A 26,298-nucleotide genomic window follows, 5' to 3' on the forward strand; every position below is an offset into this window, starting at 1 on the left:
GAGTCATTTTTTTAGAAATGTGTGTTCTTATTTCTGGCCATTGTTTCAAGATATTTTATCTTCAAAAGTGGCTTGGAGAGCACGTTCTTACTTCTCTATCCTGTATGTAAGAGGTAGGTGGAATGCTGCCAGATTCGTGCTGTTTGCTATGTCTGTTTTTGCCAGCAATTATCTGAAAAAATTGTGGCATCCTCCAAGGGAGTAGCTGTCCTTCCTTTTTCTGTTCTTCTCATTGTGTGGATTGTGTAAACCAGAGGTGTTGAATATATAGCCCACATTCTACATCTAGCCTGTGGAGCATGATCGAATCCATTAGTTTTGGACCAGCCATGCATGTTTAATGTGGAATCAGTCTGGCACATGCACTGGACCTAGAGCCACAAGTCCTGCACGTAGCTTGAGATTGGTCTGATGCGCAAACTGCATGCAGTGCCTGTACCAGGCCAACCCTGTGCACTGGCTCCAGAGCCAGCACACAAGACTGTCCAGCAGAGTGCTTCTTGCAGTGTGCACCCTGTGCCAGCCCTATGTCCAAGCAGCGCCCAAGGCACTAAGTCCAACATGTGCACCACGTGTACTGCACTGGGGCTTGTGCTGCCTTCATATGGTGCCCTCCCACACAACCCTGTGTGCTGGCTCCACTGCACAGGGATGGCCTGGAGCCTGATTCTGACCAGCCCTGGAGTAAATGCTCAGGGCTAATCCAGTGGAGTGCTGCATGCTGTGCATGCCCTCTGCTGACCCTTAGGGCCCCAAGCAGTACTCACAGCACCAGGTCCAGCCTGTGCTCTGCCTTCAGTGAAAGCCCCAAAGTGGAGCTGGTGCATGCTGCCTGAAGCACAAGGGGTTAGCATGGGAAGCATGCTGCATGTGATTTCCCCACCAGACCAATTCTACCCCCTAGCTCCAGTGTGGCCAGATCTAGTTTGCAGAGCAGCCCAGAGACCATCATCCAGCCTGGATGAGTTCTGATGCCCCTAGAGTAAATGATATGCGTGTTACATTAACTGCTTTCTTATTAATTTGTATGACTTAACAACCCTGGGAACCAAACTCTGTCTTATATCCAGAGCAAGGAACAGTACCAAAAATGTAAAATGCTTCCTTTTGCATAAGGGATAGTCCATTCTGCCCCATCTGCTTGGAACTAAATGGAGACCTCTACCTCATTTCTTACTGGCTACCCAACTTGTCAGATGTCTGCAGCTGTGTATCAGATCTAGCCCAGGTTAGCTGTGACTAAGAGTCACATAGAAAAAAACTCTTTTTATCCTACCACTCATTCCCTGGGCTAGAAGTCCCTTTTGTTTCCCCCTCAGTTCTCCCACTGTTTTCTTGCCTCTCGGTCTGTTCCTATTCCCTCAGATTTTTGTGCAAATGTTCTTTAGTTTAGCCATAAGTTGATATGATAAATCCTTTAAAAACAAAACAGTCAAGTAGTTATAATACTCAGTACTCATTTGGTTTTTTGTATCCCCTTTCCCTCCCCCCCTCCCCTGCAAGGTTCCTCAGCAGTCTGAATTGTCTTTCATGTGCATACAGCAAACCTGAGGTTTTAGCCTTTTACAGAAATGATTGCTGACACCTGTTGTCAGCATTAGGTAGTTTTGTAATGCAGACAATGATATTTATATTACTGTGAGGGTCCAAGCAAGATTGGAGGACCTTCTGTTCTAGACACTGTACATACATTTAGTGACTAGTTTTGTTCTGAAGGGCTTGAAGGCTAAATAGATAAGTTGGACAAAAGATAGGAGTTGAATGAGAAGGCACAAAAAGCTTAGACATGGTCACAGAATTAATGAGAGCAGAGCCAGGACTATAACTCGTAGCTGGACTGACTATCCAGTCTTTTTGTGTAATACCCAGAGTCCCCATCAGCACCCTGCCCTCCCCCAGAGGGACTACCTCCTTGTTTTGTCTCATTTTACAAACTGTTGCATTCTGTTTAACTCGGTGGCTCTACTGTCTCTCGTTTGCCTATTATATACTGCCCACCATTGTTTTCTACTTTTTCTCTAACCTCATCTCTTTCCCCTGCTTGTCCTTACCCCCACCTATTCACCAGCATCTGTTGTACAAACTGCTAATATATCCCCTTGTGTTTGGTGGGGAGGGGTTGTGCCTCTCATGGAATCATAGAAAGCTAGGGTTGGAAAGGACCTCAGGAGATCATCTAGTCCAACCCCCTGCTCAAAGCAGGACCATCCCCAGCTCAATCATACCAGCCGAAGTTTTGTCTAGCTGAGTCTTAAAACCCTCCAAGGATGGAGCTTCCATCACTCCCCTGGGTAACTTGTTCCAGTGTTTTAGTACCCTCCTAGTGAGAAAATTCTTCCTGATATCTAACCTAAATTTCCCTTGCTGCAACTTGAGACTGTTGCTCCTTGTTTTGTCATCTGCCACCACTGAGAACAGTCTAGTTCCATCCTCTTTCAAACCCCTTTTCAGGTAGTTGAAGGCTACTATTAAATCCGCTCTCAGTATTCTCTTCTCTAGACCAAATAAGCCCAGTTCCCACCCAGCCAGGCCAAGGGCTCACCCATCTGCTGGGAGCCTCCAGCACAGAGGCCCTTCACAGCACCTGGACCCTGGCCTCAGCCTTGTCCACCTGCAACTCCCTTCCAGGGGCCAGGGCCTAGGCATGTGCTGCATAGGACCACAGTGCTGGAGGTTCCTGGCCAGCTTGGCTCCAAGCACTGCCCGCAGCAGCTGTTCCCAGGATCAGGGGGCTCTTACAGCCTGTAGCTGGGCCCTTGCACCAGAGGCAGCTCCGCCCCTCTCATGCTGTGCCTGCACGCAGGGAGGCTGAGCCAGGAGCCCCGTGCGCCCAGCATCCCGCCCCGGCCAGGCAACATCCGCTTGTGTGCGCAGGCTGGGCCAGGCCCCACCTTGGGTGCCACTGGGCCCCTGCCTATCCACCCGCCACAGCCTGAGTCTGCAGAAAGCCAGGGCAGCCCACACTTCCTGCCCAGCCCCGCTCTCCTCCAGCTGCTGCCTTTCCAAGGGCCCAGCTAGGCCAGCGTGCCCAGAGCAGCTCCCCCAGCACATGCTGATCCCTGTCACTCAAACTCTGCCCCAGACATCTAACCCTGGTGCTCAGTGCCCTGGTGCTGCCCCCACCTGGGTGGGGCAGGGTATCTGTCTGCCCAAGCCGCAACCCAGCTCTCCCTCCCAGCCCTGGGCCTGGGCTCCCCCCACTCCAGAATCATCAAGGAGGCCTGAGTGCTCTGACCCTGGTGGTTGCTGCTTGCTGCTGAGGTGTTGCTACCTCCCTCTGTTGGACACTTCCCTGGACCAGCAGGCAGGAGCCACAACCAGTAGCAGTGGAAACCGTGAGCAGCAAGAAACCCCCTCTTTCTCTTTTTCCTTCTCTTCTCTCTCTCTTCCCCCGTCTTTTTTTGTCTCCTCTTTTTTCCCTTCTCTTTTCTTTTTTCCTTTCTCTTATTTTTTCTCCTTTTGCTTTTTCCTCACCTCTTTTTTTTTTTTTCCTGTCGTCTTTTTTCTCTATGTGCTCTCCTTTTTTTTCTATCTCCCATCACAACATACTTATCAAAAAAAGAATTCACAAGAACAGAGATAGTATATGAAGTTTTATATATTGTCACCAGGTTCAGAATTTTTAGAAAACCTGGTATTTACTGAAAAAAAGCAACATTTATTATTATTAACTAATTAATATGCAGTGCATCCTGCCATGTACCCCCTGCCCCAGCTTTGTTTTTCTGGTATGCCGGCACTGCGACACCTTATAGAGTAGACATTGCAGGGTTTTTGGCAGTCCAGCCAAAATCATTGCCTTACCACTCGTATAAATTGACAGGGAGGCTGCCCATAGAGGGCAAAAAGGATTTTGGATAGTGAGCCCTTGTCTGGGTTAAGGTCTCCCTGGCCTTGTCCCACTTTACTCTGGATAAAGTGTTCAACCTAGGTTCACTGTCGCAGGTCCACAAGCTCCCACGCCCCAGCTCTATCCACACCCTGTTGGATCTCTGCCCCCTGGCCCCTGCTTTAGCCTTTGTGGGCACTGGTCTACTCAGCCCCCGGTCTTGCCCTCACGAGTTCTGGGATTGCATCCCAGTCTTTGCTGTGCCTCACCCTGGTGGACCTGGGTTGCTCTTCCCCTGGTCTTGCCCTCTGTAGGCAGTGGCCTTGTGCCCCCCGTCTCTGCAGTCCAACACCAGAACCATTCTGCCAACAACGCTTAGGATTTAGGGTGTCCCTGGGTGCCTGTGTAAGAGCCCTCCTCTGTCCGTACAGACACAATTTGGTGTTTGCGGCAGCAGCAGTGATCCCTCATGGGCAAGGATGCGCACTCCCATGGGTCAAGTTAAGGGTTGTGGATGAGTCTGATGGCTAAGGTGACCAATCCTAGAGCCACAGACTCTGGAAAACGCAACAGGTGGTGGTTGAAGGAAGGTTTGGACAATGGATTTCTCAGTCTTGTTTCCTGTTCTCTGTTTCTATTTTTTTTTTTCCTGTCTCCAGGGAAAGATAGCTTTCCTCAAAGTAAGATGTACCTTCTCTCACAAGGTGTCACCATGTAGCCCTGTTCTAGGCTAGTTTTTCCTCATTTGTCATATCAATACCACACTTAATGTTTGTCTTGAGGGTGTCCTTGAAGTGTTTCCTCTGGGCCGCACATGTCCTTTGTCCTTGGCTGAGGTGGGAGTATAACAGTTGTTACAATAAACGTACATCAGACATGCACACCCACTGCCCCGTCCACCGCAGCTGATGTTGAATAATCAGTGTTTCCATATTGGTGGTGTCAGTGTTGGTGAGGATACTGGCAATTGTGTGACAATCTTCCCACTTAGTGCAAAGGCTCTTCCAGAAATAGTGCTGGTGATGGCATTCCAGACTTTTCAGGTGGTCCCTGTAGGTCACCCAAGCTTTACAGCCATAGAAAAGAATTGGTATCATCACAGCCTTATACTGTAGGAGCTTTGTATCCAGAGGTCTGAAGGCATTTGCTGTTGTACCCTCTGTGGACTGATTGGGTTGCTTTGATGCGTTAGCAGAACTCGACATGATAATCTCACTGAGCAATGATCGGTCCACTGCTTCTCTCATCGATCATCAGCATCTCTCATAACATGCCTGATATGAATGCAAGATCACACGCTTTTACAATGACGTAGTGGAGGAGGTGCCATTTGTTTTGAGCAGTGATGTTTGCACGTTGTTTTGTACCTGTCACATTGTCTGAAGATAGTTTTAGTAATGACAGAGTCATGCTCTGCACATTTAATGAGTAAGAGCATGCCACTGGAATTAGCCTTGCCCAGTCTCCCTAGTGGTGCCCCTCCACACGTTAAAATTCCAGCCAACTCTCGCATTGAAATCTCTAAGGAGGATTATCTTGTCCTCTTTTGGGATGGTAGTCAGGATTTCATCAAGGTCAGCATGAAACTGTTCTTTCTGTTCTTCTGAGTGTTGGGGCATGTGTACTGCTGATGGTAGCAAAGTTGTTGGTCGAGCTGGAGGCAGAGAGTCATGAGGACTCGTTAATACCAATGGGGAATTCAGTCATTTAGCTGACAATCTGGTTCTTAATGCTGAAAGTAAGGCCATGTATTGCCCTGTCATTTACAGGTTTCCCTTTCCAGAAAAACATAGTCATCCCCCTCTTCTCTCAGATGGCTTTTGGCTGCACATCTAGTCTCAGTGAGAGCAGTGATATCTATGTTGAATCACAGGACTTCCTGGGCAATGAGATGTTCTGTGTTCACGTCTATCACTGTTCGGGTTGTCTAGTAGGATTTGTACGTTCCAAGATACAAAAGACTTTTTGACCACAGCTTGAATGATTCTGGAAGTGGCTATCCAGTCAGGTAAGATGAGACAGTGTACATTTGGGGCATCGCTTCTAGCCTCCAAACATGCAATAACCTATGCTCGTGGTAATCCATCTGAGTAAGATCCATGCTGACGGGCATACATTCATGAGGGGCAAATTTCCCAACCCATAAGGAGCCCTGCAAGCCCATGTTGATTGAGGGGAAAAGCCTGTCTTATATTTCAGTAAATATTACTCATATATATATGTATCCCTTGGAGTATCTAATTTGGCAGGAGTTTTTCACTTTATCCCTACACTTCAAATGTCTCAGCTGTAGTTTTCTCTGGTTATTACGCCTTTTATTTCTATTCTGTTTTGTTGTAGGCACTTTCCTTATTTCTAATTCCCATCTTGAGAGTGGCTTTTCATCCAGTTAGTTCTGAATTTTTTCCTACAGGTTTGCCCCTTTCTTGACTGATGTAGTATTAGCACTTGACTTAAAGACATTTCATACTCCTGCATTAAAATCTTTGAACTTGTTAATTCAGTTGATTTCACTAAGTAGATTACTCAGCATATGCCGTTTTTAAGATTGAGAACCTTAGTTACAGGCCTACCTGAATTTATCCTTGTATCCTTCATTGAATCAACTTGACTCTAGATCCAAGGCTATTTTCCATGGGCTGCTCTTTCTTAAATCCTTGCCATTCATTAAATATCATTCTCCAGTTCATTGCTAATTTGTATACAGTGTTATCTGCAACAAATGTCTAGCAAAACTTTATGGGTCTAACTGTGCAATTTGGGAGAGACAGAAGAATGGTCTGATGGCTAAGGCATTGGACTGGGCCTTGGGAGAAATGCTTTTAATTCTTTGCTGTGCTTTAGGTATCCTGTGTGCCCTTGGGTAATTAATCCCTCTTCTTCAGTTCACTATCAGTAAAAGGCAGTAATAAATTCCTTTGCCAAAAATTAGTGAAATCTCTGAGTTGTGATATGAATGGACCAGTTCACTGAGTAGCTAAAAGTGAGGCATGCCTATTTAAATACCCATATAGCAGCATATTAACACAGCCATACCAGAAAACCTCTGTAAGTGTAAACTGATAGCTCTTCTTGTGCTTTTGAAGAGGCAAACTTAATTTAACAAAACAAAAAAGTAACACTAGTGTTCGTTAAACATGTTTCTGGATGATTTACTGACTCTCACACAAAGTAAGAAGTCTTCTGGGTTATATTTTTTTATTGGACCAACTGTGTTGTTTGTATAGAAACAGGCAAGCTTTCTGATATTGCATCCCCCTTCCTCAGGCCTCTTGTTTCTTGTAATCGCTCTCAGTGAATCAAAATGGTATCAGCTAACCAATCTGACCACATACAGCTTAACAGTGGTGCTCAACCTTTTTGTCCAGTGGGCTTGGTGGACATTCTTTAGTCCATCTGCAGCCCAGACCAAGCCAGTAGTCCCAATCCAGTGTCCTGGATGGGTGCAGCAGAGTCCCATCCAGCTGTATGGAGAAGGGGTGGAGGGCAGCCTGGCCCTGATCCAGCCACATGGAATACAGGGGTCTCAGCTGCGTGGTGAGAAGGGGGCCCAGCCCAGACCCAACCCATTATGCAGGACTTGGGAATTTGGCAGCAGGAGAGGGTGGTGGTATCACTTGTCACTGGTCCCCCACCACCAAATTTCTCAACCCCTAGGGAGCCCTGCAAGCCAGATACCATGGCTCTGCAGGTCACGTTTGGCCTGTGGGTTGGAGGTTGAGTAGCATGGGGCTGAATTAGTAAGTCAAGAAGCCAAAACTAATATTGTGTAAGTTATCTGGAAAATTTCAAAAAGTGTTTAAAAATAATGTGAAACTATTTTTGAACCATTCTCTTTAAAAGTCTCAAATACTTCAAGATTTATATTCACTTCATGAAAGTGATACTTGAAAACAGGCATGTGGAGGAGCAGAAATTGTTGTTATGAATACTTTTTTTTCCAGTTTTGTTTTTTTTTCTTAGTTGTTTACGTTACTAGAAAAATGTTGAAATGCGTGTTTTTATAATACAAATATTTTCCCCTCCTCCATTCAACAGGGAGATGCAGTAAAAGACTTACTGCTCCGCTTTCTTGGGGAACAGGCTGCAGAGAAGAGACAAGTTTTAAATGCCAACTCTGTAGAACAGTCATTTGTAGGCTTGAAACAGCTAATTGTAAGTAAGAATGCATTTAATTTTCATAATTCATTTATATGAAATGCAGTGTTCCTCTCTAAATACTTCAGAGCTAATGATTGTATAATGAAATAAAAAAGTGTGTGCATTTGTTCTTGGTCTTTCTAAAAATGGAAGCCAAAGTATTGAAGCCCTGATGGGAGGAGCAATCTTGGGTTTTAAAAGGAAGAATAAGCTATAATGATAGAAAATTAGAGTTGGAAGGGATCTCAGGAGGTCATCTAGTCCAGCCTCCTGCTCAAAGCAGGACCCAATATATATATATATATATATATATATATATATATATATATATCATGTACAAGCTAGAATCAAGATTTCATGAATCAAGGGTCTACAACCTTTTAGATTGGCAGGCCCAAGTAATACAGCTCGGTGAAAAGGTGAGCTCCTGCTTGTGATCCAGCCACCACCACCACCTAATTAATTGCTGCTGCAGCCAGTTCTACCCACCATTGAATTGCTGGCAACGTCCTGGCTTCACAGTCCAGAAAAGTAGCTTGACATCCCAGATCTGGCCTACATACCATAGGATGCCAACCTTTCGTTTAGGTTCATGGCAGAGTGCATTTCATTTGTTGTTATTTAAAGAAAAAAAGTTTTCAGAATACATCTCTGTGACTGATTCTTATTTAAAGACATGATCTTAAGTTTTTGCTTAACAGTTGTATTTTATTAATGGCCTGTGGCTTTCTTAATCAGACCAAAGCAGGGCTGTGGCTAATTCAGATCCTGATTTTGAAATTTTTAGGGGAATATAATAAATAAATCACAGCTAATAAGAAATAAAACTATAGAACTATAAGGGATGGATGAGCTGTCAAACAACAATAATTTAAAAAAAATAAGTTGAAGTTATCTGAACCTCCTTTAGAAAGATATTTAGCCAAGTATTTAAACATTATTGAGAAGAAAGTTATACCCTTAGAGGTTAGAAAAATTCTTCAGCAGCCTTGGTCAGCCCTCGTGAATTCATTTAGAAAAGAGCTGATTGATGTTTCAGCTTCCTAAAGACACTCTGTGGAGCACAAAGGAAGATTTCCGGTCCATGTTACGGGACCAGTGTTTCAGAGGCAGCAGTGACGACCCTAGCGGTCACTCAGCTCCTGTCTTGCTCTGGCCTTTGGTACTCTCACTCCACTCTCACCTGCCACATCTTGATGTTCTTAGTAAAGCTTGGAAAGGGAGGTAGCCTCAGGGCCCTAGAGCAAACTCTATGCCAGCCTTCCTATTAGACTCACTACAGTCTTCTCGTTTAGTTGGCCTTCCTGGCCCATACATGTGCCCCAGGACACCTTTTTGCCTTATGTGCTCATCACGACCTGTGAACTTCCCTTACAGCCATGCCCATGCTTCACAGATGTTTCCAATCATCACTTAGTTGGACGTTTTGACCCAAACTGCTGGGCTGCTTCTCACCTCCTCACCCTTGTTGGGGCCTTCTCAGACAGCGTCTCAACTTTTAATTTTTTTTCCATCCCCCTGCTGCTTTGGCTGGTCTGTTTGGCCTAGACCCACCGCATCAGGTCTTCTTGGGCTCCAGCCCTTATCTTGCCCTCCTAGACTCTTATTTTTGCCCCTTTTATAGGCTGTCGGTGCCGGGGCCCGAAACTCCACCCCGTCTGAGCTGCAGGCTTGCTAGCCCTGTTTCTACCCCTCATGGGCTACAGGTCATCGACCCTTGCTTTGCCCATCCCAGGCTCTTACCTCTACCCTTCCCAGGCTGTGAGTCTCTGGCCCCAGTCACTGCACTGCCCCTCTCTGGACTGTGAGATCTCTAGCCCTGTCTCTGCCCCTCTAGGGCTGCAGGCTTGCTGACCTTATTCCTCCCCCCCATTGTAATCAAGCCTCTGCCCTCTGGCAGGGCTCAAGAGAGCTGTGTACCCCTAAGGCGCCTTTTCTTTTGGAGCCAGCCCTTCTTCGGCTGCTTGAGCACTGACTGCTACTGGTTTGTTTGGGGTTTTTTTCTCTCAGAGTAACAGGAGCCTTATGCTTCCTGTTAGAGTCCATTTTTGACGACCCCGCATAAGTGTGTCAGCGTATTCACCAGACACAAGGAAAACTGCTCAGAACAAAATGCCATGCATAATGGAGAGTCTGAGATAGCAAATTTGCAAAAAGAGTGGGGCTTGGCAAATTATGGGTCCACCTTCAGTCATGCTCGCATCTATTTCAGGACTCTCGATGTAATGTTGACCAGAGTATCTATCCCAATACTGAAAATGCATGTCTCCTTTTTTCACTTTGTCTTTGTCACCTGTAAATAGTTACATCTAGAAGCTAACAGTTCCTTGCTTCGTTTCCCCACCTGCCTTTCTTATATCACACCCATTGTTAGGGCAATGCCTCATTGAAGTGAACATGCTGTTATTTGTCTGTCCATTCCCCAGAGAGGGCTTTCCAAAAATTATAAATAAAAAAGAAATGCCAAAGTTGAAAAATTTGTTTCACTCAATGCAAAGTACTTAGTTTATATTGTTACCCTACCATAAAATTGTCTATAGTGAGAGAGAAGTTTTACAAGAGTGGCTCCAAAATTCAAAAAAATAAGACTAAACCTCGTCATAGTAAAGGAGTCTCAAGGAAACTTTAAAGCTGTAAAAACAAGAGAGGTCTGGAAAACATTTTCACCTTCTCCTAAATGTTCTATTTACTCCATCCTGATTATTTGCAGGGGGATGGAGCAGTAGCCAGATTTGTGGTACTAACTGTAATCAAATTATCAAGCTTTTTACTTCATTTGAGATTGGTCAGCTTTGATTTATTTTCCCTGCTGTGCTAAGTGAATTTGCAACAGAAACCTAAAGATGAAATCATCTGAGGAATCCTTGTATTCCACTATTTGAATTTTTGCTTTAAAATTGGTACTAAATTAGGACCATGGAGCTAGTACAGGAGAAAGTTGCGCTATCAAGCAATTTTTGCAACAGCTCAGAGCTGTAAGGACTACAGAATTACTAAAGCTATCCCAAAACTATTTCTTAAAATCTGTATGCTTCTTATAGTGATAATTTGTAAATAAAGTTACCAGTCTGTGAAGGCTAATAAGCATTTGTGAGACAACTGAAATCTGAAAGTTGAGTATTCAGTTGTCAAAATATTGTTATTATTTTAGTATAGGGCCATGCAATTGCCTCCGTTGTAAATAAAAGTAAATAATAGCCTGTCTATGCAACTTTTTACTTTATTTTATGGTAATAAGTAAAAATTTATGCTTTAGACAATATAAACAATAATTATGTTAGTCACAGGCATGGCATAGATTGCTTTACCTTATTTTGAATAAATATTGCAGTATGTTTTACAACATGCATACCTGATGATCTTGCAGCATAATATTTGCAGTTTTATGGTAATTACTACATTTTTGATAACTGCCATGCTTGAGCATGATTATTGTATCTAGTCCTTTTAGTAAGCAATAATTCTATATTCAGTTAGGCTTGAAAAGGGTTAATAACTGCATATTCCAGAATAATGTTAAAGTGTTATGCTATGGTAATTTACACAGGAACAGAATGTTGTAGCTAGTGGAAGAGGACATTTTAATCACTTTAATGGTGTCTCATGTAGAGTTAATGACTCCCCTTGAGTTTGTTTGAAAAAAAAAAATTGTATACTGTTACATATGCATATGGTTAATATTGTGCTCTTACATATGTTGTCAAATATAATAATCTTAGATTACAGTTGTATGCCATAAATAATTACTTTAATTCAGAATTTTTTACTACTTTAAAATTATTTCAGTTTTCTAAATTTGTTTAATTGTTTAAACTATTAAGAAATATTAAGTGCTATTAACTATTAAGCACTTTCCCAGCTGATCCTAGAGAAGATTGGAGGACCCAAGTGACAGAAAAAATATGTGAATATATGCACTCCCAAAATAATACAAGCAGTCCTCGGACTTGCAATTCAATTGGTTCCTGAAAACCGCCTCTTAAGTTGAAACGTTGTAACTCGGAACCAATTTTCCCATAGGAACAATGTTATAAATGGGGGATTGGTTCCTGAACCAAGACCCAATACCTTATTTTCACCAAAAGTAACCCAGAATTTTGTACTCAATCAATTGTAGATGAGTAATATAGCCACATTAATGTATTTATATTGTAAATAGCAATCCATTTTGATTTGGTAGCAGTCATAGTGATAAGGACTTCTTTGAGGTGACTGTGCTGGACTTTTTGAAGGGTTCTTGGCTGGAGTCTTCTCAGGAGTCTTGGCTGCAGGTTTTTCTGGAGTCTTGTCTGCTTTCTTAAAGGAAGTGTCCAAGGAAGTTTGGACAGGTGTTCTCCAGGGAGATGGGCAACGTAGCGAACTTGTTCACTGATATGGCATCACGTCAGAATAAAGCATAGTAAAGTCGAAATTGAGGTCAAAGTCAAAATAGGGTGTCAGTTTATAAACGTCCTAAGTGCCATTTGTTGCAACCCAAAACGTCTTAAGTCGAGGACTTCCTGTACATGCATCTGGTTTTATCTGATAGACATTTGCGTGGCCTGGCCCTTGCCTGAAATCATTGGATGTCCCTGGAATTCATTTTTACTCTCCCAGTAAATTAACATAAATTGTCTTTGTATTGTTGGGTGAATTTGGTTTGCATTAACTTCAAGCATCTTTATATTTTTCTGTGAGTGTCCATTCTGGTAGGTAGCTGCTGTTTAGTTGCACCCAGGTAATTGCCATGAGGGCACTTAGTTCATCAGATCAGGTGTATCACATTTTGGGAAAGGCATGTATAAGAATCATAGTTTCTGATGGGTTTTTGTGGGAGGTGTTGATAGTAGTAGCAGTGGAGATGTGCTGACAGGTTAATCATTTCTTGCCAAGGCAGGGATGTGTACTGCTTGGTGTTTCATGGGTAATAGAGAGTTTGCTTCTAATGATGGGTTGGACAAGGTTAGGGGCTGTTTGAAAACCAGGAGTTAAGGGTCTGGGAATATTTTTCTTGGGGTCTGATCTTTGTCAGGTATCACCCATAGTTGGTTGGTGATTCTGATCAGTTCAAGTGTGGGATAGTAGATGACCACCAAGGAGTTTTCTTTTTGTATTGTAGTAGGTTACTGCAGGATATTTGGAAGCTCTTTCAGTTGTACAGTCTATTTCTCTACTGAAGCATCCTTGCTGTTAGCACTAGAGAGACTGGTAAATGGAAAATTCAAAAGTTACCTTTTGTTTAAAAATCTACAATTACATATTTTAATATTATTTTATACATATTAAACTTTTTTCTCATCCCTCATTCTTAACGATTGTCTCCAGCTTGTTCAGTTAATTCAACAATATTATTGAATGAACTTCATTTTTTTAATCCTACGCTATTAAAATCAGTGGGAATAGAGTTAGGACCTACCTACTTCATAATATTAGAGTTCTTTGGGTAAAATCCTTCTTTTGAAATGGCAAAAAATGTTGAGTATTATTAGTGGATTAGGAAATATGATGGATGCTTTTAATGGAAAACCCCTGGGATGCTGTGTATACTTTTGTTTTTGTGAACTTGTAATCTTAAACTGTATCTCATGCTTGACTTCGCTTTTTGCCTAATTACACATGCAGCTTTGACAAATGACATTCTACTTCTTACTGGCCAGCTTTTCTGACCTTGTCATTATTACTAATGGCTAGATGTAGCTGCTTCAAGCAAAATAAGCAGCTGTGCATTTTAGTAGCTTCATTTTATTTGTAACTTATTCCATTCTTTTTCACAGAACAGCAAAAACTGGAGGGCAGCTGTTGACCTATGTGGACGACTTCTTACTGCCCATGGCCAAGGGTATGGCAAAAATGGACTGCCTACTAATCATACAACAGATTCTTTGCAGGTACAATCACTTTGCATTCAGACATGGTGTTTAAGGTCCCATTCTTCCAAGAATATCAGTCAGGGAAGACACCTGCTCATGATCAGATCCAATCTCAAGATCACTGTATAAAAGATACTATGGTGGAATATGGGGTGACAACACATTTACTGTCTAGTAAATTACTCTGCATTTGCTCTGTAATAAAGTTAAGATAGCATCTTGGACACTAACTCATTCAGAAAGGCATAAGCATTCACAGGAAAAAGCTTACTTCATCTGATTGATGTTAGGAATGGACTAGTAGTCCACAGTAGGCTGTCAGTAGGGGTGCACCAATAATCTTTTGGACAGATACGGATGGCTGATTATTAACGAGCTGTATTGGCCGATACCGATCCAGTTGCTGATATGAAGTGCATCAGGTAGGAGAGCAGGGTCCAGCTGGTAAATCTGTTTGAGGGGGGGAATGGATTGAAGCCCCTGCAGTGAGGGAGGGAGGCTGGGGCAGGGACAGGCACGGGCACTGCCCAGCCAGGGTGAAATGAGGGATGGAGCCACAAGTGGCTCATCTGGGGGAGGTGGGGGTGGATCCTGCCGCTGTGTGCACCCCTGAGGAAGCCATGGGGGACATGTGCCCCCAAGATCTATGCATGGGGTGAAGGCAAGCTACCATTGCAGGATGGGGCTGGGGGCAGTGTTAGGCTCTTCCCGACAGGGGTTTGGGCCAAGGCTGTGCTCGGGGCAGGCAGCAATGGCAACCCACCCTCACCCCATACACAGATCGGGGTGGGGAGGAACGCCTCCCCATGGCTCTCCTGGGGGTGCACTTAGCAGTGCGATTAGCTTCTCCCCCTCCCCCCTGGACAAACCGCTTGCGGCTTCTTCCCACATGCTGCCCTGGCTGGGCAGCCCCACTCCCTTCCTCACCACAGGGGCCTTGATCTGCTCCCTCCCTCCTGCCCCCATCTCCTTCCCACCCAGCAGACTTACTGGCTATGTGCATGCTTCAGGTGTGCACAAGCATGCGGCATTTATCAGCAACATTATTGGCCACATCAGCCAAAAAAAGCCAATTGCCAATAATGTCAATTTTCCTTTTATCAATTTTCCTTTTTACAATACAGACAGATGTATCAGTGCACTCCTAGCTATCAGCTATGAAAGCTTATGCCTTTCTGAATGAATTAGCCTGCTGTACCCTGCCTTTTGCCTAACTTCAGACTAATGTGGCTAACTGTCTTTCATTACACAGTGGTAAATGAAGCAAACACATGAATCTCAGGCTTATAACCTCTTAGATCAGGGGTGCTCAACCCCCAACCCACAGGTCATACGTGGCCCACAGAGCCATGGCATCTGGCCCCTGTGGCTTTCCACAAGTTGGGAAATTTGGTGGCAAAAGAGGGACCAGGCCACATGTACTCTATCCCCCCACAGCACTCCTAGGTCAGGGCTGCGTCAAGCCCACACACTCAGCCAGGTCCGCCAGGCTTCCATCCTCCCCCCTTGCATGTCTAGATCAGGCCCCACTATCCCACTCCCTGGATCTGGCCCACAGATAGACTGGGCTCTGTCCATCTGGCCTGTGGGCCAAATGGTTGGGCACCACTGTAGTAGCTCACTCCAACACAGGGAAAAGATACCTGTTGAAAAATGTATAATAATTTAAATTCATAGGCAAGTTACTCTATTTAATATGTAATGTATCCTCTCTCCAAAACCAAGAGTCTGTAGCTTTTTGCTGGTCCAGGCCAGACCTTGTGACCTGGCCATGGTTGCAGGCTGGAAGCCTCCAACTGATCTCTTCCCCACTGACCCCAGCAGCATCTTCTTGCACTCAGTGTGCTCCAGTACATCTGCACTTTCCTTTCTCCAGCAAAGGAAGCACAGGGGTGATGAAGCACCAGGCTCCTCAGCATAGAGTAGTGCTACAGAGGGGATGAGCAGCATGGCACAACTCCATGCACCAATCCACTGTGATGGATTGGATCTCTTTGTGGACCAAATCCAGTGCATAGGCTGTAGGTTGGTCATCCCTATCCTAGAGTAGTCAGTTTTTTACCACAAATCAGCTCCCATTCCACCTGCTAACCAGGGCTATAAATTTAACAAATGAGTACAATTCAGGGTACGTGACTCAGTAGAAATCATACTGTGTATTTCAGAATAGTAGGGCTGAAAGGGACCTCCCACAGTCATCTAGTCCAACCTGCATCATAGTGATATCTTAGTGACATACTTTCTCCCATTCCATTACATAAAAGTAAATTTTACTTTTAAAATGCCACTTGATGTTATGGTTTTATATATTTTGAGCTGGCTTTAAGGCCCAGTGCTTCCCAGCTGACCTAAATATAATTTTCCTCAATTTTACTGTTTTAATTGTTTTTTAAAATTGCTCCAATGACAAGCCTGTGACTTTAATTACTTATTTTCATGAATGAGTCTTAAGACTAACTATTTAATTATTTCAGGCATAGTAGATTAAAAACCTAAAAGTAATTTTTTTAAAAACTGTTACATGACCTGATGTTTTTCTGTGCTTTGCCTTTTTAGCTGTGGTTTGTGAGACTGGCACTGTTGGTGAAGTTAAATCTCTTCCAAAATGCAGAAATGGAGTTTGAACCATTTGGAAACCTAGACCAACCTGATCTCTACTATGAGTATTATCCTCATGTATACCCTGGTCGAAAAGGTAAGGCAGTTGACTTATATAATACTCCTTATCTCTGCCATGAATGTCTAAAAAAAGAAAAATCTGGTTCTCTTATTTGCTGAAGAAATTTCCTGTGTTCAGGTAATGGACCCAAATTATCATCCATTATTTAAATGGAGTAAGCTTTTAGCTGTTTCCTAGAAAAAAATTAATACATGCCTTTCCCAACATGCTCCTACATTGCTTGTATTACAGAAAAAGGATAACAAGATTCTTAATATATTAGACAGGTGGTACTGTACATGTAATCCACTACAGTAATATAGCATTAGTTCAAGAGATATAGCAGTATGTGCAGTTCTCACAGGAAATGGGTGGCTTATCATTGACAGCCATGCACAATAAGGAAAGAAATATGTGGAATAGAAGATATTGCCTCTTTTTTGCCTTTCTTTCCTAGACCCATTCACTAAGTTATCAAAAGGCTAAACTTGCAGGAGAAGTAAACGTTGTACATGAGTAAGGGAATAGGTGGTAAAGAAAGATTAAAAGGGGGAGGAAAAAATAAAGTTTGCACTAAGTATAATGCTGCTGCCATAATGCTTCAATATAACAAAATGTTAACTGGAAAGAAAGCAAAAGTATAATGCCAAATACAACATGCAGTAAATTACAACCTTCTTTTGTTCGATTAAATCAAGGGTGCTTGGCTTGCAGGCCAGATCTAGCCCACAGAGCCATGTCAGCCGTCCCACAGGCTCTCCACGGGTTTGAAATATTGGCAGGTGGGGAGCGGGCCATGTTAATTGCTGCTGGATTGCCTAATGTCAGACCCATGAGAAGCCCCCATGGACCAGATAGTATGGCCCTGCACACTGCATCAGGCACACAGTCTAATCTGGACATAATCCAGGCTCAGAGGGCCAGGTCAAGATGGCACAAGTGTATGAGGTGGGTCTGATCTGGGTGTATGAGGCCCAACCTGCCGTGCACACCCCCATGTGGGATCTGGTCCACAGACCAGCCCCATGCCACTCATCTGGTCAAAGGGCCAAAATCTTGAGCATCACTATGCTAAATGTATCATAGTGTTCCAAAGCAGTTTGTCACTGATTAAAGCAAAATAGTATATGAATAAAAAACCCTTAAATTAATCTTTAAACTAATTGAGAATAGGAGATTTACATTTTGAAATTTTTTTAAATTAGTACCATGTTTACTCAAATAAAAGATGAGTTGTTTTTCCAATCAGCATGGGGGGTGAAGTCCCTCATCTTTCTTTTCCATACAAGGAAACCTCATTAAATACATTGCCTCATTAAACTGCTGCCAAAAACAGCATGTGCTCAGTAATGGAAATCAACTATGAAGTTGACTAAATGAGCATTACTATAACACCCTGTGTTGTCACCATTCCACATGCGACAACTGCCACGACCCCCACTCTGTGTGCGGCTGCCACTGCCACTCCCCCTGCCCCCACCCCCTTCCTCTGCTCCATGTCCGGCCGAAAACCCCTGCCTCAGGTAATCGGTAGTTTTGGATTGCTGACACCCCCTATTCCCCATTTGTGCCTGATAACAGAGCTTTTACTGTACAGTGTATGGCAGTGTCCATTAAGCACAGTGCTCCTCAGTGCCAACTCCTTCAAGTCAGTGAGCCACCACATTGCATACATTTATACTGAACTGTATCTTTTTTTCCCATTGCCAATGATTTCTGTTTCTTCAGCAGCCTGGCAGACATCGCCAAATGTGGCCCCATACAGTTCACTCAGGGCTGTTGCCCCTCTCTCAGCTTGTCGCATATGATTAATGTGGCTCCAGCTTATGAGGTGAACCCAGACAGGTGCCCTGTGCCTCTTCTGCATATACATTTTTGAAGGATCCCAGGACTTGTGACAAGAACACCCAGTTCCAGTCATGAGTAGGAGACTAATTAGCACATGGATCCTTTGTGAAGGGTGTGTGGAACACACATCCATACTGAGCAGTGCTGAGCTGTGGGGTCACCATGGCTTTAAATGCTGTCAACTGCTGGTTGGTTGGGGTCAGCCAAATGAAGTATATGGTAAATCATGACCTTTTTGGCTTTATACTAATATCATGCACGGTTTCTACTATATATTAGTAGATGCAAAAGTGTTTCTTATGGAGTATCTATGCTAAAACTTGCAGCAGTTTAAAAATAAACATGCACCAATTCTAGATTAACTAAGTCTGTTGGGTACTGTATGCAAATTACTACAGCTATGTTTAATTACAAGGTCACTGTTTTCAAATTTTCTTCTCCCTTGCATGTGCTTAGGGAGAGCAGGGTCTAACAATAAGGAGAGGGGGGAAAGGGCTGCAGGGAGAAGCAGCAGAGGTGGAGCAGAGGGCAAGGGAGATACCTGATTTCCCCCCCCCCCCCTTCCAAGGGGGGGGGGATGGAATTCAAGGCAAACCTCCAATAATTATTTTCTGTACCTGGAAAATTATAACAAATGTATCCTTTTTCCATGTATAAAATCTAATTATTGGGAAGGTCATCTATTTTTCTTTTAACTACAATCTTTCAATGTGATTTTTAACAGAAGAGGTGGTGTGTGTGATGCTTTTTTATCTTAAAAATATAATCCATTTAATTAAGAAAGGGGTTTTTATAGCGTGTGTCAGTGTATATATAAGGGTTTCCAGCCACTGGAGAGTTTCCAGCACTTTACAATGTATGGATAGCCTATTTTATAGACTGGGCAAATATTATACGGACTCTTTCTGTGATTGGATGTAAAATGTTACCCAGTATTTCTGTAGTCCCTCTGAATGTGAGATTTGAAATATCTTTCTTGGAAGCAACACTGGATTTCATACAACTGACAAAGTTATTTGAGGTAGAAGATAGGAGCTCTAGACAACCATTCTATTTCAGGATTACATATTTGAAGGATTACATATTTGACTGTAAAATGAAGATCTCGAAGCATAGAGATTTTGACTTTGTGGCCCACTTCTTATTTAACAGCCAGGCATACCAACATGCTATTTGATCAACTAAGAGAAATCAAATCAAGATTCAGTGCAGCTGACCTGTTTCTTATGAGCTATAATGTGAGTACTAGATAAAGGTTTGGGAAGCCCTAGGCAGGCAAGGTTCTTTAGGTAGATCTGGTATCTTTTAGATCAACTGAGTACTTGGAAAAAAGTTATTTGAAAGCTTTTTGGCACAATCACCCTTCTTCAGGCATAGGGAGTGTCTGCCTAGCAAACCTTCATTACTAAGGTTAGAGGAAGGAGCTATAGTATCATCCAGAATATATGAGATGAAGTAATTCTGATTCCACTTTGAATTGAACTAAATAGTGTTGGGACATGGATAAAAGACAGAATCTATGCATCATTAGCTAGCTAATTTAAATGATAGAATGGATATAAATCATACATATATTTTAGTTAAAGTGCATTACCATGTATCCACAACACACTGCTGTTTGCTAATCTTTCTTCTCATTTTGTGGTGTAACAAGCATAAAAGTAAGATTTTTGATTCATCAATATCATTTTCATTCACAATATATAAATGAAGCAAGCAATTAAAATGCACTTTAAGAAGAACATAGATACAAATAAATCACTTACACAAATGAGTTGTAATATGTTTAAATAGGGTTCATAATTTCTACCCATTCAAAATATTCATAACCAGAAATATAATAAATTACAAACTGGAGCCATTTGCTTTTTACACTTCAGCCAAGGAATGCTAAGTATTTCCCTGAGCTGATTCTGACAGTGAAGATACTCCCTCACTCATTTTCTTCTTGCAGAATTGGAGAGGGATGCTGTAGAATTGGGTTTAGTCCCTTAAATTATCCTTTCTCTGATGTAGGGTTCTCAACCTCTAGCCCGCAGGCCAAATCGAGCTTGCCAAGCTATGGCATCTGGCCTGTGGGAAACCCCACAGGCCAGATGCAACAAATACCTGTTATTTGCATTACAGTAGTGATTGGAGGTTTCTAACTAAGATGTATCCTTCTAAACAATTTCAGAGCCTGTGCCTGTGCCATAGAGTTGATATTTTAAGTGAGCTTGAAGAAACAAAAGAAAAAAAATCCCTCAGTTAAACTTAATAGGATCCAAGTGAGCTGCTTCTTTTTTGTCTAACACTTGCCCAATTCTATTCTCTTGTTTTCCAGTGTCAAATTTCCTCTTCCACAAGTCTGCAAGTTGCTGGCATCTTTGCTTTTTTCCTCTCACTTGGTTTTCATATCAAGACCATGTTGCTTCTTCTTTCATCACGTTTCTAAGATATAACCTGTAGGAAACTATGATCCAAAGCCTTTTCTCATGTCTTCAATAATCATGACTTTCTCCTTTGTTATCCCTGGTACTTGTGTAATTTCTTTCCTCTGTTATTCTTGATACAAATAGAATATCCCTTCAAATCCAAGGGAGTAGAAGCATCTGCCAGAATCACTTTACTGGCCAATGGATTCAATTAAATGACTCCCCCATTTGAATCCCTTCCATGCCTGAAAAGGAATTTCAACTCAGTTTTTCCTTATCCCAGGCAAGTCCCTTAACCTTGAGGGGTAGAATTGGTGCCTCTTGTTCTCCTTTCTTCCACACTTCCTATTTATCTTAGCTGACTAACCTTGTGTTCCATCACTGATCCGAGGCTAGTTGCTGCTGTGACTGTCTGGATGCCTGTCTCCAAAATGTGAATTTAATTTGTTTTTATCATTTGTATCTAACCATGCTTTTGGATTAGAGTATCCATTGCGTAGCAGACAGACGAGCTGTGACGGAGCAAAAAGAGTCTTCAGCGTTAAAGATCTTTTCTTAATGGGACCATCTCAGAAACCAGTAGGTTTGATGCCCTTTTTACATAAAAACCAGTCTAAAGGGAAGCAGCTGGAATCTCTTGTTTAAGCCCATGGTAGTTTCCCAGTTGAGGATCATAGGGCTAGAAGGGACTTCCCATGGTTATCTAGTCCATCCTCTGCTCAAGGTAGAATCATCCCAAACTAAACCATTGCAACCAAGTGTCTGTCCAGTATGCTTTTGAAAATTTCCAAGAATGGAGATTCCAAGGATAGTCTGTTCCAATACTTGACCGTCCTCATAGTCAGAAGGTTCCTCTTAATCTGCAGACTAAATTTCCTGTGCTGCAGGTTGAGGCCATTTCTCCCCTACAACCACAGAGAAAAGCCCATCTGAAGACCATTTGAAGGTCTCAAATACCTACCACTGAAGGTATTTGAAGACCATTATCAAATCCTCCCTCAGTCATCTAAATTAAATAACCTTCGTTCTTCCAGCCTTTCTTCACAAATCTTGCTTCCCAAGCCTGTAATCATTTTTTATCACTTTGGGCTGAACTCTTTCTAATCTGTCCACATCTTTTTTTAAACATGGGGTCCAATTATGGACCTATACTCTAGTGCAGAAGAATCACTTCCCTTGGTTTTGCCAGAGACAGTCCTGTTAATACAACCTGGTATATTTCTGGCTTTTTTGGCAACAAGAGCACACTGTTGGCTTATTCAGTTTACGGTCTACTGTAACTGCAGTACTACACAGAGGAGGACCTGGCAGTCTAGATGGACATTTTCCCCTATCCGTATTTGTGCATGCAGTTATTCCAGCCCAAGCACAGGACTTAACACTTGTCCCTGTTGAATTGCATGTGGTTGATTGCAGACCATTTTTCCAGTCTATCCAGGTCATTTTGGATCCTATCCCTTGCTCCCAGAATGTCTTCAACTCTACCCGACATGGTGTCATCCACAAATTTGCTAAATGTGTAGTCAGTCCCATTTATCCAAATGACAGAATATCTGAATACCAGATCCATGACAGACTCCTTGAGAACCCCGCTTGATACCATCTCCCAATTAAACATTCAGCCATTGAGGGCTACTAACTGAGAACAGTGATCCAAATGGTTATGTATCTACCTTACAGTATTTTCATCCCGTCTGTATTCCTTAGTTTGCTAATGAGAATGTTGCATGAGATATTTCAGAATTGAAATTCTAAGTAATAGAATTGGCGCACACATTTTTTTCCTGTTCAGTTAAACTGGAATGTCAAAAAAGCCTTTTTTTTATTTATTTTTTTTTCAAGTCAACCCAAAATAGGTATTTTTAAAGAATGTTAAGCAAACTGAAACATTCACCATTGCCACCAATTTTTGAATGGTGGCTGAGTCTGTCAATTCAGTCTAAATTTTGAAAATAGTTCCAGGTCAGCTGAAATTCTCAGTGTGCCTGTCTGTCTGGTTTGGGGGGTTTGGGGAAGGGGGGATGAAATGAAACTTAGCCAAAGAAACCTAGAGTAGAGAGTTTATTTCTAGATACTGGTTCTATGAAAGAAGACTTTCTTCTAGATGTAAGGTGGCAAAGTCAAAAAGTCCTTAGACAAGGCAGTCCTTTTGGACTTTAACCAAACCCAGGCATCTGAGGGACTTGGGGTCTAAACAGATAGATAATGAGTTCCCTGTGACCAAGAAGGGTGTCAGACATGGGTCTATTTCTGAGAGTGTTTGAGAGATTCAGAGTTAGGAAAAGTGACCAGTCTCTATCAGGGATGGCTGGGATACAAGAATTCTGCTGCATGAAGAATTGAGAGGTAGTGAAAATTATTTTTGTTATGTTATGTAATAAAAATGGGACCTTTTGAGGTTTGGGGGCTGGGAAGGGAAACGTAAGCAAGAGAAGCACCAACACTCTTCTAAATAGTCAGTAGCCCAGTAGCTAAGATGCTTGGTCTGGGCCATGGGAGACCTAGGTTTCTTGTTCTTAATCAAGAACTTAAAATTTTGCAGCTGAGTCTCCCACATCAAAGATGTGTGCCCTAGCCGTTGGGCTGCTCTGAGGTAGGTCTCTTGTGTGTATTACGTTTTGAGTACATGATATTTTAACAAAACACTCTCAATTGAAATTTCCCAAACAGCTCTAGTCAGTACTGAGATCTAGAGAGCCTAGCAGCATGTGGGATTCAGTGGTTTTGTCCTGTCACAACCTGTCAATGTGAAGAACAAGACTAGGCTTGATTGTAACATTTTATTAATCTGGTTCTCTCCCAGTCATCTCCCTGTTTCTTTTATGCTACCCATGGTGCGTGGAACAGCCTTTTCTACTTATTTTCTTCTCCTTATTTTAATACCCCTTTCAGACTCCCTTCTCTTATGAAGTTTACAAGAAACTATCCAGCTAGGTAGTAAGAGTAGTTGTTAGTAGTGGGCATGTCTACAGAAGACGCTAACTGCACAGTAACCGAATAATACTGTGCAATAGCGCATCACAACCAACTCTGGTTACTGTACATTTATTTAGTACTTAATTATACAAAGTGCTAAATAAATGCACAGTAACTTCTCATGTAGCCGTGCCCAGCTAGGAGGGAATTGGGGATACTTTATTCAATTAAAATAAAAACCAGTAAACCCAATCCATGTTGTTCCATATATCTTGCTCTCTTCTCTCATCACCAATGTGTTTTGCATGCTTCAGACTGTAAACTTTTGAGGGCAGCACTAAAACGCCACATCCTGTGGTGGTACTTTATACATGGGGCCAGCTTCAGATCTGTCCTCTCTTCAGCAAATTCTTGTTTACGCCGAGTTCCTTCTGTTTGCAAGCCAGAGTAGATGCTTGTTCAAGGGACAGGTTTCAGTCTCTGTAATTAGTATTCCTCAATCCACCTTTGGTGCATTGCTCCTGTCTGCTAATCTATATAAAGGGATCTGCAGAAGCAATTTAATTAAGGAAGAAAAGGAAGTTATTTTGCCACTAAGCAAAGCTCTCTGAATATATTTATTTCCCCTGGTTCCCTTTGTTAGCAGTTTTGTGTACTGGTATCTTTTCCAGTTAGTATCAACATCACTAACTCCTTTCAGTTTTCTTCATTGTTTAAAGTTACTTTTCAGTACTGTTTATGCAAGATATATTTTCTGTTCAGTTTTTAGTGACCATATGCAAGCTTTGCTGCAAGTAAGATTTATTTGCATAAAAAGAAATCTGGATGTCTGCAAAACTGGGCAATAGAACAGTAGTTGAAATAATGGAATGAAACAAGTTTCTTTTACTTTTCCTTCAAGAAACCAACCAGTCTTTTAAAACAGTTTACTAAAACTAGATCTTTTAGCTTTAAAATAAGAGGAACTCCTATATGCTTGATTTTTCTGCAAGTTTATTACATTCGTTGGTGTTTTGACTTGATTGAGAATTCAAGGTTAATATGAAGAGACATTTTAAAGTTAAAAAGGTAACCATCCTGTTCTACTTATATTTTACCTGCTGATTCAGAATATCTAGAATATCACAGCTAGTTAAAGACGTCAAACTCTAAGAATAAAAATAGTCTCTAGAAAACTTACTTTCAGCCACAGTCTTACCTTCACTCAACTTCAGACATTATTTATTTATATTTACTAGGATAGAGACAAAGCTAAATACCACTGAAAGTTGTTGGCAGGTGTTTTTATTTCTTAATGATACTTTTAAACTGTTTAGCTTCAAAGTAAAGTTTCATAAAGAAATAATTTTAAGATCTATTTGGAAAATACCTTTCTAGTAATATTAACAAGTAAATTTAATGAGTTCTAAACAGTATTCACAAATGCCTGGATCATAGGAAAGTAGGGCCAGAAGAGACATCACACGATCTCTCTTCCCCAGAGAACTAAATAACCCTAGTTCTTTCAGTCTTTCCTCATAACTCTTGCCCCTGAGGACCCTAATCGTTTTGCTGCCCTGTACTGAACCCCTTCCAAACTGTCCACATCTTTCTTGAAGTGTGGGACCCAAAACTGGACGCAGTACTCCAAGTGAGGCTTCACCAGTGCAGAATAGAGTAGAAGAATCACTTCCCTTGATTTGCAAGTGACATTTCTGTTGCCTTTTTTTGGCAACAAGAGCACACTCTTGGCTCATATTCTGCTTATGGTCTTCTTTAACCATCAGGTCCTTCTCTGCAGTACTGCAGCATAGCCAGTCATTCCCCAGTCTGTATTCCATCCCACTTGCACTTGTCCTTGTTCAGTTTCGTCTCCGTTCTGGGCCATTTCTTCAGTCTACCTAGATCATTCTGGAGCGTAGCGCTACACTCCATAGTGTCCACAATTCCACTCAACTTGGTATTGTTCTTAAATTTGCTAAGTGTGCTTAAATTTGTTAAGTGTGCACTTGATCCCATTGTTCAAATCATTGATGAAGATCTTGAGCAATACCAAACCCAGGATAAACCCCTGGGGAACCCCACTTGATTCCTTCTCCCAACTAGTTGCTGAGACATTGAGGACTACTCGCTAAGTGCAGTGATCCAAGTTATGTATCCAGCGTGTATTTCCTTAGCTTTTTAATGAGGCAGTTGTGGGAGACTGTCCAGAGCATTCTAAAATCAAGGTATACCATGTCCACTGCTTTCCCTTCATACACAGAGCCTGTCAGTTTATCATAGAAGAAGATTATATTGATCAAGCATGACTTGCTCTTGGGGAATGCATGCTGACTGTTTCTGATAGGCACTTCACAACGGATTCCTTGGGAACCTACTCCATAGTCTTTCCAGGTATCAAGGTAAGGATGACTGATCTGTAATTATCTGAATCTTCCTTCTTCCTCTAGAGATGGATTTTATATTTACCCTTTTCCATTCATCTGAGACTTCATCCAACCTCCCTTAGTTGTCAAAAAGGATAGCCAGTGGCTCTGAAATTCCCTCAGCTAATTCATTCAGTACCTTCGGATGTATTATCTGACCCTGCTGACTTGAAAGCATCTAGCTTCCCTAAGTAATCCCTAACCTGTTCTGTCATTATTCTAGGCCAATGGTGCCCAA

The 26,298-nt window shown here is 42.2% G+C and overlaps 1 protein-coding gene across 2 annotated transcripts in view; it reads left to right on the forward strand.

Annotated features, from left to right (window-relative positions):
• Positions 1–26,298, forward strand: part of TRAPPC12 (trafficking protein particle complex 12) — a 107,659-nt gene that overhangs the window by 5,171 nt on the left and 76,190 nt on the right. For both annotated transcript variants that reach the window (XM_019520702.1, XM_019520703.1), the window contains exons 3-5: positions 7,868–7,984; positions 13,723–13,836; positions 16,375–16,513. In XM_019520702.1, the coding sequence (XP_019376247.1) occupies positions 7,868–7,984; positions 13,723–13,836; positions 16,375–16,513 (370 nt within the window). The remainder of the gene's footprint in view (positions 1–7,867; positions 7,985–13,722; positions 13,837–16,374; positions 16,514–26,298) is intronic.

Source organism: Gavialis gangeticus, unplaced genomic scaffold (genome assembly GCF_001723915.1).
Source record: "Gavialis gangeticus isolate Ggan-Ray unplaced genomic scaffold, GavGan_comp1, whole genome shotgun sequence".
In the NCBI taxonomy this organism is placed as follows: Eukaryota; Metazoa; Chordata; order Crocodylia; family Gavialidae; genus Gavialis; species Gavialis gangeticus.